The 14,433-nt window shown below is 41.7% G+C and overlaps 1 protein-coding gene across 7 annotated transcripts in view; it reads right to left on the minus strand.

The window, feature by feature from the left end:
- The window catches only part of PWWP2A (PWWP domain containing 2A), a 56,559-nt gene that overhangs the window by 17,602 nt on the left and 24,524 nt on the right, over positions 1-14,433 (minus strand). For 2 of the 7 annotated variants that reach the window (XM_060198089.1, XM_060198090.1), the window contains exon 2: positions 4,667-6,364. In XM_060198089.1, the coding sequence (XP_060054072.1) occupies positions 4,681-6,364 (1,684 nt within the window). In that variant the 3' untranslated portion in view covers positions 4,667-4,680. Of the gene's footprint in view, positions 1-3,745; positions 6,365-14,433 lie in introns of those variants that run through there. The other 5 variants (XM_060198094.1, XM_060198093.1, XM_060198088.1 and 2 more) reach the window with 3 other exon arrangements.

The following is a 14,433-nucleotide window of genomic DNA, read 5'->3' on the forward strand; positions in this document are numbered from 1 at the left end:
CACAGTGAGAAAGATTTGTGAGTGGTGAAGCAGTGTTGCAGGTGTCTCTGTCTCTAACACCCTTTCCCTCTTGATTTCTCGCTATCTCTATCTAATGAATAAATAATTTAGGGTGGGGGTAGATAGTCTAATGGTTATGCAAAGAAATCCTCATGCCTGAGGCTCCAAAGTCCCAGGTTCAATCCCCCACACTACCATAAGCCAGAGAGGAGCAGTGCTGTGGAAAAAATAATTTAAAAATTAAAAAAAAAAAAAAAAAAGTTGGGTCCATACTCCCAGAGAGGTAAATGTTAAGGAAAGATGACCAGAGGGCTCTGAGCTCCAATTCTCTCAGGACCCAGAGAGGAGGAAACAAAACAAAAAACAACCAACCAAACAACAACAACAAAAAACTTATGTGGGGAGTCAGGGGTAGCACAGTGGGTTAACTGCACATGGCTCGAAGCACAAGGACCCGCATAAGGATCCCAGGCTCCCCACCTGCAGGAGGTTCGCTTCACGGGAGGTAAAGCAGGTCTGCAGGTGTCTTGTCTTTCTCTCCCCTTCTCTGCTTCCCCTCCTCTCTCAATTTCTCTCTGTCCTATCCAACGGCAACAGCAGCGATTACAACAATAATAATAATGACAACAAGGGTAACAACAAGGGCAACAAAATGGGAAAAATGGCCTCTAAGAGCAGTGGATTCATAGTGCAGGCACCAAGCCCCAACAATAACCCTGGAGGCAAAAAAAAAAAGTAGCATGTGTGACTTAGAAAGGCAGGGCCACAGGGTTAAAAAAAAAAAAAAAGGTGGGAGTCAGGAGGTAGTGCAGTGGGTTAAGCACATCTGGCGCAAAGCGCCAAGGACCGGCATAAGGATCCCAGTTCAAGCCCCCTCCACCCCTACTCCCGCTCCCCACCTGCAGGGGAGTCGCTTCACAAGCAGTGAAGCAGGTCTGCAGGTGTCTCTCCCCCCTCTGTCTTCCTCTCCCCTCTTTTTTCTCTGTCCTATCCAACAACGAAGACAGACAACAATAACTACAACAATAAAACAACAAGGGCAGCAAAAAGGGAATAAAAATTTAAAAAGGTAAATACATACATATAAATATAGATTTAACCAGGTGGTGGCACACCTGGTTAAATGTTCACATTACAGTGAATAGGATCCAGGTTAAACCCAGGTTCAAGTCCCTGGTCCCCACCCGCAGGGGGAAAGCTTCACAAGAGGTGAAGCAGGGCTACGTCTGTCTCTCTCCCTCTCTACCTCTCCCTCCTATCTCAACTCCTCTCAGTCTCTATCCAAAAATAAATAAAAATAAGAAAAATTTAAAAATAAGTTATAGAAGTAATAGCCCATTATTTGTGATCTGGGGAGAACTAGTGCAGTTTCCAATAGAAGGAATGGGGACATAAAATTCTGGTGATGGGAAAGGTATGAATTATACCTGTTATCTCTTAATTCTGTAAATCACTATTAAGTCACTAATAAAAAAGGAAAATATTCGGGGTCGTGCGGTAGCGCAGAGGGTTAAGCGCATGTGGCGTGGAGGCGTTAGGATGCTGGTTCCAGCCCCAGGCTCCCCACCTGCAGGGGAGTCGCTTCACAGGGGGTGAAGCAGGTCTGCAGGTGTCTATCTTCCCCTCCTCTCTTCATTTCTCTGTCCTATCCTACAACAAACGATACCAACATCAACAACAATAATAACCACAACAAGGCTACAACAAAGGGGGAAAAAATGGCCTCCAGGAACAGTAGATTCATGGTGCAGGCACTGAGCCCCAGCAATGACCCTGGAGGCAAAAAAATAAAAAGGAAAATATTCTTCATGAGGCAGAGGGAGCTCACAAGTAGTGAAGCAGTGCTGAAGGTCTGTCTCTCCACCTCCAACTCCCCACTTAATTTTTTTTTCTTTCCTATGAAACAAAAGGGAGGAAAATGGATTCATTGCTTATATATGCACCAAGCCCCAGTGATAACCATGGTGGTATAAGCAAAAACAAACAAAAAAAATTACTATGTGAATAAAACTAATGTGCAACATTGGGTTTAGTTTAAAAATGCATTTTAGGGTTGTAGAATTTAGCAGGCCAACAAGTAAATGCAGTGGATCAAATGCTGGACTCTCAAGGATGAGGTGCTGATTTCAGTCCCAGAATCGCACCTGCAGGGTGCTCGGTGCCTGCACTACAAATCCACTGCTCCTAGAACCCATTTTTCCCATTGTATTTCCCTTGTTGGATAAGACAAAGAGAAAGAGAGGAGGGGAAGACAGAGAGAGGGAAAGATAAGACACCTGCAGACCTGTTTTACTGCCCGTGAAGTGAACCCCCTGCAAGTGGGGAACCAAGGGGTCAAACCAGGATCCTTACTGTCCCTGCACTTTGCACCAGGTGTGCTTAAGCCCAGACCCCAGAGTCTTTAACTCTTGCGATCCCACTCTTTCAAGAAAAAAATCTTATAAAAAAAAAAAAGATTCTAGAATTTAAACTACTTTCTGTATTGAAATTTCAGATGAAATAATGGCTTAAAATGGAGGGACTCACTGGCATAGAAACTGAAGATACGCGTGTTTGTGATTATACTCCAACCTTTTCCTCTAAGGAATATTTTTGGACTCATATTTCCCCCATCCCTTGGGCTTCTGAAAACAAATCCAATCTGGTACATGCCTCTGGAACATACTTGTCAAATTTTACTATATGAGCAACATCTAGTCAAAACCACTATGTTATGATAAAACTCACCTGATTACACAGTGTCTCCGAATTATATATTAGGTGACATTCTATTTCATTAAGTCCTTCTAATATCTGAACAACTTCATATACTTCTGAAATAACTTCTGAAACAAATACTCAAGAAAACTTTCTAAGACACTTCCTTAAAATCCCTTGATCACACTGAATTTCTTTCAACCTGTTATCAAAGACTTTTTCAAAGTACAGTGATTTCTGTTTGCAGGAAAGAATATGTTCTATTCAAGTGAAACACTGTTTTCAAATGTGTGTTTATATAGTCAAAAAGCATTGACTGAATTCCCCATAGGAGATTCTGCTTGCTTTTGCACAAGTCAGTACACAAATTCTAACATTCCATAATCTTTAACTGATGAGACTGATTTTGAATCTCCATTGATCATGTCATAATTAAGTCCATTTCATCATTTCAAGTTGGATTTCTTAGAAATCCAGTTTCAAGTGTCCAAAAGTCTCAATTTGACATAACAAAGTTAAAAGATACAAAAAGTATGAAAGCAACTTTTAAAGTCTTGGGATAAATTTGCCTCCATAGGCAATCCAGATACATTTTTCATCAACAATAAATACAAAGTTTAAAAAAATGGCTGATATTAACATTATAGGGACATACAAACCATGTAGGAACATCTTAAGCTAAGTTACTAGCCCCAAAAGTAATAACGCCTGAGGCAGAATATAAAACTCAAGAAACTAGTTACAGAAACATAAAAATAAACCATGTGATGATATAAGGCTAAAAATTAAAACCCACATTCTGAGAAATTGGCCTGAGAGCCTCAATTCTTGAATCATATCACACCTCTACCCTAAAAATTTTAAGAATATGTAAGAATAAAAATGTATGCTTATTATTGAAATTTTTATGTATGTTCAGGTACACTTCCTGATAGAACAAATAGGAAGGTAAAGGACTGAGTTTTCTACTCCTCTACACACTCTTACAACAAAGTTATCTATCATCTTGAAATTTGTTCAAAGCTTTTTGAGAAATACACACAAATAATTTGGATTTAGTTAATTTTATTTACAGCTTTTTAATTTTTTTTTTTTTACATTTCAGAACATCACAATAACATTCTCATTTTCTGACCTGCAAACAGATACCTTAAACGGAAAAATTTCTTTAATTATCAAATTAGGTACATCCAAAATGCAACAATTACACATGACAATTCACAAAGTGTAATTTATCAGGACCTAGCCTAAGAATTTAGGGACAGCCAGTCAGGAGAAATCTGACCAAATTAGCAAATCAACTATATACATATCCAAAAACAAGCCCATTTCAAACTCCCAAATCAGAAATTTGAAAGTTTTTGTTAAGTCCTCCAGTGGACAGAAGAGTGACAATTCAAATCTAGCCATCCGTGATTCTTAAACCCCAAATACTGGGCCAACCTCCAGTCTACAGCTGAATATAAGTATCTCAGTTTATCAAACACGTAGATATCAAACTCTTGCACACATCTACACATAGAAAGTGTTCATCAATTAAAAAAAAAAGTCATTAAATATCCACACTGCTCCCCCAAGTCACCAGCCCTTACTACAGTTCCAAAGATGCAACCTGTGTCACATAGTGACAGGCTATATTATATGTGTGTATATGTATATATACACAGTACTAGGTACAAATGGCAACAGTCCCTGCAAAAATTCATTGTCAGTAGAAGTTATGGCTCCTATGCCTTGGGATGGTCTTAGACTTCAAAACTCAAAAATACTGTTAAATTTCACTTAAGACAAATTCTGATTGCTTATTCAGTTTAAGTTTCTCAGTCTGAAGATGGCTATAAGGTCAATATTAAAAAAAAAAAAAAGCAATCAACTGAGTACATTTTCTCTCTAAAATTTGACTGCCTCACAGACATTGCTTCTAACTAACCTAGGAAACTGGCGGCGCTTTGCAATGATTCTTGCCTACCTTACTGTCCATGTTCAGGTTTCAAACTGTGTCAACAGAGCCCGCACTTCAGGGGTCAGCTGCTTGGCAGCCTTAGCTGCCTCTGCAACAGCCTTGCGATACAGGCCCTTTCTCTTCTTATTAAAGCGTGACTGGAAGTTTTCTAAAAAGGGGGAGAGTTGTGAAAGAGCAAGGAAAGAGGTGGTTGGAGACCCAAACCAAGAAATTCGGGCCTCCTGTCGGACTAAAAGGCCATTATCTTTCCGGCTTACAGTTATGGTCAGAATACGGGCTGGCCACCAGGGAAAGCCATATATCTTGGCCCAAACAATATCCCCTATACATATGGTCCTGCCATCTGGTGTGATGCACTTAGAGACGTTTTTGGAAAAGATTTTCATTTTCAAAGAATTACTGAGCTTTTTCTCTTCCTTTGAAGAGGAGGCAGTACAGGAGGTGGAAGGTGCATGCATACTGCCTGGAGGAAAATCAAAGCTCTCAGAAGAACTACACTCAGAGTTGGAGGATTTCAGATCATCTGTGCTATCAATGCTACACACTGAAGCACTGGAAGAGTCAGGTTTCTTTTGATTTAAGGTCATGTAAACAGAGATATTGCTTTTGCAGCCCTTTCTGCCCAGTGTCTGCAGTTCCTCCTGCTCACCAGGAACAAGCCCTTCATTGGTGTCCTGAACCTCCCTGCAGGCCTCTTGAGGGCCTTTTGAGGGAATCTGATTTTCTGAAAGGGCCTCACCTGCTGAGCGGGTAGAGGTGCAGCGGGACTGGGGCTTGGGGGTCATCTTGCCACTCCGAATTTTCTCAAGTCCTGTCTTCAAAGAAGAGTCATTTTCTTCATTCCTATACCTTTGTGGTTTTAAACGCACCCGGGGCGGAAGGGAACCTGAGCTCGGATTCTGATAGCGACGTGTGAAATGGACTTTTGAATGTGCATTTTTGGATGCAGAGGTTTCACTTTGCTTCTTTTGTGCCTTTTCTTTGGCAATTTTCAACACTTCACGAGCTTTTGCATGATCCATGTTCTTACTCTGAAGCACTTTTTTAGTACTTAACTGAGCTTTTGATGTGTTTCCTTGAGCAGAAACTTTAACTACTCTGCCTCTGCTGTGAGCAATATTTGAAACCTTAACCACAGCACTTCTTTTCTGGCTTTCATTCTGGTTTTTCCCTTCTACTTTATGGTCAGTTTTCAGCTTTTTATTCACAGTAGCTACACTTTCATTTCTCCGCTTTTTATCTTCATACTTAGATGAGTCACTTGCACTATTACCTTTTCTAATTTCTTTTTTTTCAGCAACAACACTACTTTTGCATTTGTCACACAGGACTTGCCTGGGTCTTAGTTTAATAGCATTCATTATTGACGTAGGTTCTTCCCTGTACATTTTTCGTTTGGGTCGCTTAATTTTCCGAGGAGGTGGCTGAGGTATTGACTGGTTATATGTGTCCCTGATAAACAATGGGGGAGGGTAAGGTGCTCCTTCATGGAAGAGGGGTGGTGGTTTGGAAGTCCACAGGCTTTCAGCCAAGCTCGGCTCAGAAGATGGAACATGAGAAGGGTCATCGGGAACAGCACCATTCACTTCACACTTGATCTCTGGCCCTTCTTGGAATGTGTTACTTTGGAGCTGCATGGCTTCAGGTTTATCCTTGTATTCCCTTTTGGGAAATACTGTCACAGGGATCCCATGGGGCCCAAACCTTGGAAAGAAATGTAGGACAAGAAAAATATATTAATATCTACAATTCAACGCCTTAAACACCAAGCAGCAAGTTGTATGACCTTTCTTAAAAACTATTTCACATTAAGAGCAAATCTCTACTGGCAGTTCCCACTCCCAAAGTCCTCCCTCCATTTTTATTGGTCACACATTTTGGCAAAACAAATAACACAAATGTTGGTTCTAAGCAATGTCCAAGTAGCTGAATTTACAACAGACTTTTCCAATCAACAATCAGAAAGTGCTATTAGATAGGTTAACATTAAACACTCGGCAAGATTGTTAACTATCGATAAAATGCCCAACGAATGTTAACTGTAACTGTATATTAATCTTCCTATGGCCATGACTTGAAAAAGCTCCAATAAATTCATCCTTAAATCTCAAATATTCAATCAGTAAAGTTCTCTCAACATTATTGGTTAATCTCTTTAGTTTTTTTAATATTTATTTTTCCTTTTTGTTGCCCTTGTTTTTTATGTTGTTGTAGTTATTGATGTTGTCACTGTTAGATAGGACAGAAAGAAATGGAGAGAGAGGGGGAGAGAAAGATAGACACCTGCAAACCTGCTTTACCACCTGTGAAGTGACTCCCCTGCAGGTGGGAAGCCGGGGGCTTGAACCAGGATCCTTATACCTGTCCTTGCGCTTTGCACTACGTGCGCTTAACCCACTGTACTACCGCCCGACTCCCAGTCTCTTTAGTTTTAAAAACAGTTGCTCCTATGGGACTTGTAAACATGAGGTCTCTGCATTGCATATGATGAGTGATATTCTGGCATTCTCCTTCTCCTTAATTTTTAAAAAGTTACTGCTTTTATCTGCACACATTATAGTGAACAAAGACCCAGGTTCAAGATCCTGGGTCCCACCTGCAGGGGGAAATCTTCACAAGTGGTAAAGCAGGGCTGCAGGTGTTTCTATCTCCCCCCTCACTTCTCAATTTCTATCTCTATCCAATAAGAAATGCAATTTTTTTTAAAGTTACTCTTTTGCTGCACCTTAAAGCTTAAGCCCTTCAAGAACACCCTTCATATACTCATACACACACACACACACACATGAAACTCATATACTCAAACTATCTCAAAAGCACATAGATAAGCAAAAGATAGTTGTGGAACTTTAGTTGTAGGTGCAGTAAACTATCCTAACCCATGAAGCTTTATAATTTTGTTTGTTTGTTTTTAAATTATTGGAGACAGAGAGAAACTGAGAAGGGAGGAGGAGAGGTAGAGAGACAGAGACCCTTGCAGCACTAATTCACCACTCATGAAGTTTTCCTCCTGAAGGTGGGGACCAGGGGCTTGAACCTGGATCCTTGTGCACTGTGAAATATGCATTTAACCAGGTGTACCACCACCTGGTCCCAATGTATAGTTTTCTTATCAGATACATTTAATTTCATTATGCATCCATACCCAGCATTGGCATAGAGCATTATGAAGGAGGGGTCAATCGTCTTGTTTCTCTTGTACTCTTAAAAATAACTGGTGCATCCTAGAAGGTGACAGTGACTAGAGCCCTGGTCTTGAAGGTTTTCTCAGCATAACAGGTGCCAGAGCAACACTTGTTTCTCTCCCTCTCTCCTCCCCATTAATATTTTTTAAAGTTGTTATGTTTTTTTTTTCCTCGTGGGCCAGAAAGACATCTTACAGGGTTAGGTGCCTACACTGCCATATAGGTTACCAGGCACTGAGCCCTAGCACCAAGTAAGATGTGTTGGGATACAGTAGTAAACTTCAGTGTTGTAGCAGCCCTCCTGTGTTCTCTCTGAATAAAAAAGTAGTGAAATTAAGCAAAAGCAACCAAAACATACACTTGCACACAGAAGGTTGATTTGCCTGGACTAAAAAACATTAAGAACCTGTAAGATAAAACTTAATTTTTTTTCATACTACAAAATAATTATCTACTTGTTGATTGTAAGAACTATTAGATTCAAACTGTAACCAACATATTACAAATGCCAGCCCTTTCAGGCAGAGTTGCTTGAAGCCCAAAGGTATACAAAGGTATATACCCCAGGTAGACAGGTAGAACCAATATTAGATACCACTGTTTTCTGGAGTCTTGTCAGAATCTCTAAAATGTCCTATGATCCCAAAAAGTTTGAAAATGAAATTGCAGAGAATACTTGATTTTTAGGTCTGAAGACAGAGGGAGGGGCCAACACTACCAGATCTATTTGTAAAATCTAATTAAACCTTTTGCTTCTAAAGTCATGTTAGCTGGCTACCAGAAATAAGCAAGTTACAGCAGATATTTTACAAGCCACAAAGAAAAAGGAAGCCTTTCTTTTGTAGGGTGGGACGAGGTCCAGGGGCTCATCCGCAAAGGAAGGCACAGCACCTTCTCGCTGTATCTTGGCAAAGGTTAACCTCTTTCTCTTCCAGCACAGCACAGCATCCAAGTAGTTGCTTCCTTACTGCTCAATACAAAGCACTGTGAGCATGTAGCCTTCTGCATGTGGCTCACATAACTAGAGGTGATTTGTGTTTACTTTAAGAGGTATGTAAGATAGAGAGGAAGAGAGACAGATACCTGCAGCTCTGCTCTACCAATCATGAAGTGTTCTCCCTGCAGGTGGGGCCCTCTGGCATTTTGTTTTAACTATTTTTATTTTTTATTTTTATTTATTGAATAGAGACAAAGAGAGATCCTGAGGGAAGGGGAGATAAAAAGGGAGAGAGGGGGTGGGGTATAGCATAATGGTTATGCAAAGAGACTTTCATGCCTGAGGCTCTCAAGTCCCAGGTTCAATCCCTGACACACCAGCAGTGCTCTGGTTAAAAAAAAAAAAAAAAAAAAAGGGAGAGAAGAGAGAGACACCTACAGCCCTGCTTCACCACTCATGAAGCTTTCACACTGGCAGGTGGGAGCCAGGGGTTTGAACCTGGATCCTTGTGCATTGCAACATGTGTACTCAGTCAGGTGTGCCACCTGGCCCCTATTTTATTCTATTTTAATGAAAGAAATACAGATGAAAAGATAGATAAAAAGATTGATAGAGACAGACATCAGAGCAATTGCTCAGCTCAGGCTTAAGGTGGTGCTTGGGAATTGAACCTGGGACTGAGTTCAGATCCTCAGGCATGAAAGACTTTTACATAACCACTATACTGTCTCCCCAGGCCCCTCAATTTTCAATATGTATGTGTGTATGTATGTATGTATGTATGTAGTATTGGACAGAGACGTCCAGAAATTGAGAGGAAAGGTGGAGATAAGGAGAGATACCTGAAGGGCCCTGGTGGTGCACCAGGTTGAGCACACAGTATGAAGCGCAAAGATCCCAGTTCAAACCCCAGGTTCCCCATCTGCAGTGAGGGGGTGGGGAGTGGGGGCTGCTTCACAAGTGTTGAAGAAGGTCTGCAGGTGTCTATCTCTACCCTCTCAATTTCTCTGTCCTATTCAATAAAATGGAAAAAATAGTCACCAGGAGCAGTGGATTTGTATTGTAGGCATCAAGCCCAAATGACAACCCTAGAGACGAGAGAGAGAGAGAGAGAGAGAGAGAGAGATGGAGACCTGTAGCATACTTCACCATTCTTGAAGCTTTCCTCTTGCAGGTGGGGACTGGAGGGCTTGAACCCAGGTACTTGTACATTATGACATGTGCACTCAGCCAGATGTGCTATACCACCCAGCCCCTCACAGCTGTGTGTGTGTGTGTGTGTGTGTGTGTGTGTGTGTGTGTGTGTGTGTGTGTGTGTGTTTTAGCATGTTGAATGGGGTAACAAAATTTCCTACCTTAAAGAGAATAGTAATCCTTTTTTTTTTTTTCTTTTTCCTCCAGGGTTATCGCTAGGGCTCGGTAGCAAATCCACTGCTCCTGGAGGCTATTTTTCCCATTTTGTTGCCCTTGTTGCATTTTTTGTTGTTATTGTTGTCATAGCTGTTGTTGTTGGATAGGACAGAGAGAAATCAAGAGGGAAAGAGACTTGCAAAGCGACCCCCTGCAGGTGGGGAACCAGGGGCTCAAACCCGAATCCTTAAGCCAGCCCTTGCGCTTTGCGCCATATGTGCTTAACCTGCTGAGCTACCTCCCAGCCCCCCAGCCCCTGAGAATAAGTAATTCTATGTTAGCTAATTTTCTTAGGCTAAACATAATTCGATTCAATTAAGCAATCTGACTTTATTTTCAAATAACTGGAAATCTTTGTGGCATGCAGTGGTACAGTTAAGCATCCCGGTTACAAATGTCCAAGAACTTGGGTTCATTGTGGGGGCAAAGGAACCCCCTGCACTGCTGGTGAAAATATAAATGGGTCCAACCCCTGTGGAGAGCAGTCTGGAGAACTTTCAGAAGGCTAGAAGTGGACCTACCTTATGACTCTGCAATTCCTCTCCTAGGGATATATCCTAAGGAACCAAACATACCCATCCAAAAAGATGTGTATACCTATCTTCGCAGCAGCACAATCTGTAATAGCCAAAACCTGGAAGCACCCCAGGTGTCCTTATATAGGCATTAATGACCACCTGTAAAACATATTTGTAACTGCTCAAAACTATACTTAACACTTAGGTGGTATGGGCTGGCCAGGAGTAACCTGGTAGGGCCCACAAGGTACCATATGCAAGGAACAGGGTCCAAGCTTTGGTCCCTACCTGCAGAGGGGGAAGTTTTCTCAAGCAGTGAAGCAGTACTACTGGTCTGTCTCTCCCTCCATACCTCCCTATCCCCCCCCCTTCACTTTCCTCAATTTCTGTATCTATCAAAAAATAGAGGGGAAAAAAGAAAAAAGGGGGGGCAGGAGGTCATGTAATAAAAGAGACTCAGAATGCTGGAAGAGCAAGCTCCAACACCAGCTTTCAGTGCCTCTGCTAGGTGCTCCTGTTCTACTGCCCTTGCTCAAATGAGGGGCAGGAAGATGGCTCACCTAGTAGAGTACATACCACCAGACTTGAGGATCAGGGGGTTTTTTTTTGTTTTTTTTATTGTGTGTGTGTATGTATGTATGTATGTATGTATGTATGTAGTGTTTGTGTGTGTACAGTGTGTGTGTGTGTGTGTGTGTGTGTGTGTGTGTGTGTGCGCGCGCGCCTCCAGGGTTACCACTCAGTGCCTGCACTACAAGTGCACTGCTCTTGCGGCCATTTTTTCTATTTTTTTAGATAGGACAGAGAGAAATCAAGAGGGGAGAATTAGATGGGGGGAGAGACAGATCCCTCCCACAGGTGGGAAACTTGAACCAGTATCCTTGCACTTCAGTACTATGTGCATTTAACTTGGTGTGCCACCGCTTAGCCTCCTTAATTATGTTTTTTAACATAATTAATGTTTTTTAACATTAAGTATGCAGAGGGGAGGAGGAGGTAGAGGGGAAAGGAAAGATACCTGCAGCCCTACTTCACCATTCATGAAGCTTTCCCCCTGCAGGTGGAGACCAGGGGCTTGAACCTGAGTCCCTGCATACTATAATCTGTGTGCTTAACCAGGTGCGCTACCACCTGGCCCAAGGACCAGGTTTTAAGCTCCAATATAGCATACGGAAGCACCTGCATGGGGGAAGCTACATAAGCAGAGGTGCAGTACTGGGGTGTCTCTCTCTTTCTCTATTACCCTCTCATCTTAAAATTAGTTCACCTGGAGTAAAGGGACTGGTCGTGCAGGCATGGGGCTCCAGCAATACTCTGGGAAAGGGATTCTGAAATTCACTAACTTATGAAACTAGAACCTCAAATAATCATATTAATTAGCAACAATACCAAAGGTCTCTTGAAAATCCACATATCTGCTTTCTCAAGTATAGGCTGCAACTCAACACTCTAGTTTTTAAAAACAGATTCCTGAGCCCTTCCTGAAAAGAGCCATATTTATGATTCCCCTAGTACTGAAGCCAGGATCTGAACTGCTAGCAAGCATTTTTGTTTTAGCTTTTTCCAAGGTGAAGATATTTAAGACCATGTGCACCAATGGGTGACCTCAGCAAATAAAGATTTTAATGATCAGTGAAGAGTGAAAGGCTGACTAGTGTCCTTTGAACAAACTATTTCAAAAATAACTTGTAACAAATACTCCAAGAGTTGAGTAACAAGACACAAAGTATTTCCCCTCAGTTTCCCACCCCTTTGTGCATGAGAACATTTATTATTGTAATAGTGACTCATTCTAACCCTTACCCTTTTTTTTTTTTAACCCTTACCCATTTTCAACCTTCAAGCACTACCAAGAAATTCCAATGGAAAATTACTCAGCTATCATGGCTTCTGGGGAAAAACAGGTTAAAATATGTAAGATACCTCTTTGTATTATTTCCACACATTCTTTAAGGGGGATCCTTATGCTGGTCCTTGCACTTCATATTATCCTTTTTTTTTTAATCTTTTTAATATTTATTTATTTTCCCTATTGTTGCCCTTGTTGTTTTTCATTGTTGTTGTAATCTATTCCTTTTCCTTAAAGAGTTTTTTTTTTAAGTATTTTATTTATTTAGTATTATATAGAGACAGAGCGAAAACAAGGAGGGGGGAGGTAGAGAAGAGATAGGCACCTACAGTCCTACTTCACCACTTGTGAAGTTTGTCCCCCTGCAGGTAGGCACCAGGAGCATGGGTTCTTGTGCACTGTAATGTGTGCGCTTAACCAGGTGTGCCACCACCTGGTCTCATTCCCCACAAATTCATATTAACCTATGGTTTTAAAATAGCCAGAGGGCTAGTGAATCACTCCCTTGCACAGTATAAGAGCTTTGCTATATTCATAGCCAAGGTTGGATGGGGCCCAGCCCCATCACACTGGAGAAAGCTTTGTTCCTGTGGGGTTACCCTCAAATAGTCAGCCTTGTAGTAGTGAAGACTCAGAGCTGAAAGCTATCCTCATTCATAATTTAAGAATGACTGTTAGGGGGTTAAGGAGTGACGCACCTGGTTAAGGTCATACAGTACAGTATGCAAGGACCCAGGTGTCTTTTTAAAAAATATTTATTTATTACCTTCTGTTGCCCTTGTTGTTTTATTGTTGTACTTATTATTGTCGTTGTTGGATAGGACAGAGAGAAATGGAGAGAGGAGGGGACACAGAGAGGGAAAGAGAAAGATAGACACTTACAGACCTGCTTTACCACCTGTGAAGCGACTCCCCTGCAGGTAGGGAGCCGGGGGCTTGAACCGGGATCCTTCTACCGGTCCTTGCGCTTTGCATCACATGCGCTTAACCTGCTGCTCTACCACCCGACTCCCAGGACCCAGGTTTAAGACCCTGGTCCCCACCTGGAGGGGAAAGCTTCATAAGTGGTAAAGCAGTGCTACAGAGGTATCTCTGTCTCTTTCCCTCTCCATAACCCGTCCCCTCTCAATTTCTGTCCCAATAATTTTTTTTTACAAAAATGAGTGTTAGAGGGAGTCGGGTGGTGGTGCAGAGGGTTAAGCGCACGTGGCGCAAAGCACTAGGACCCGTAGAAGGATCCCGGTTCGAACCCTGGCTCCCTAACTGCAGGGGAGTCGCTTCACAGTCAGTGAAGCAGGTCTGCAGGTGTCTATCTTTCTCTCCCCCTCTCTGTCTTCCCCATCTCTCTCCATTTCTCTCTGTCCTAGCCAACAACAATGATGACATCAATAACCACAACAATGTTAAACAACAAGGGCAACAAAAGGGAAAATAAAATTTTTTTTTTTTTTTTTTTTTAAAATGAGTGTTAGGACAGGGGAGATCACATACAATTAAGCAAATGATATTAATGTATGAGACTCTGAGGTCTCAGGTTCAATCCCCTGCACTACCATAAGCCAGAGCTGAGCAGTGGCTTTGGAGAACAAAACAAAAATAAAAGATAAATGTCAAAATCCAGATAGTGGATGATATTATGTGAAATATAAGAATATCTACTACTTGGGACCAAAAATTCATTTTACAGGTAGCATTGTTTTGACTAAGAAATGCAAAATTAAGTATTTGCTCAAGATTTCAAGTTATCCAACTGATCCTTTACCTAAATAGGCACCTCTTTCAAGTCAGCTAAATTCCCTTTCCAATGGGAGTCAGGCTGTAGCGCAGCGGGTTAAGCGCAGGTGGTGCAAAGCACAAGGACCGGCATAAGGATC

Source organism: Erinaceus europaeus, chromosome 9 (assembly GCF_950295315.1).
Source record: "Erinaceus europaeus chromosome 9, mEriEur2.1, whole genome shotgun sequence".
NCBI classification, from domain to species: domain Eukaryota; kingdom Metazoa; phylum Chordata; class Mammalia; order Eulipotyphla; family Erinaceidae; genus Erinaceus; species Erinaceus europaeus.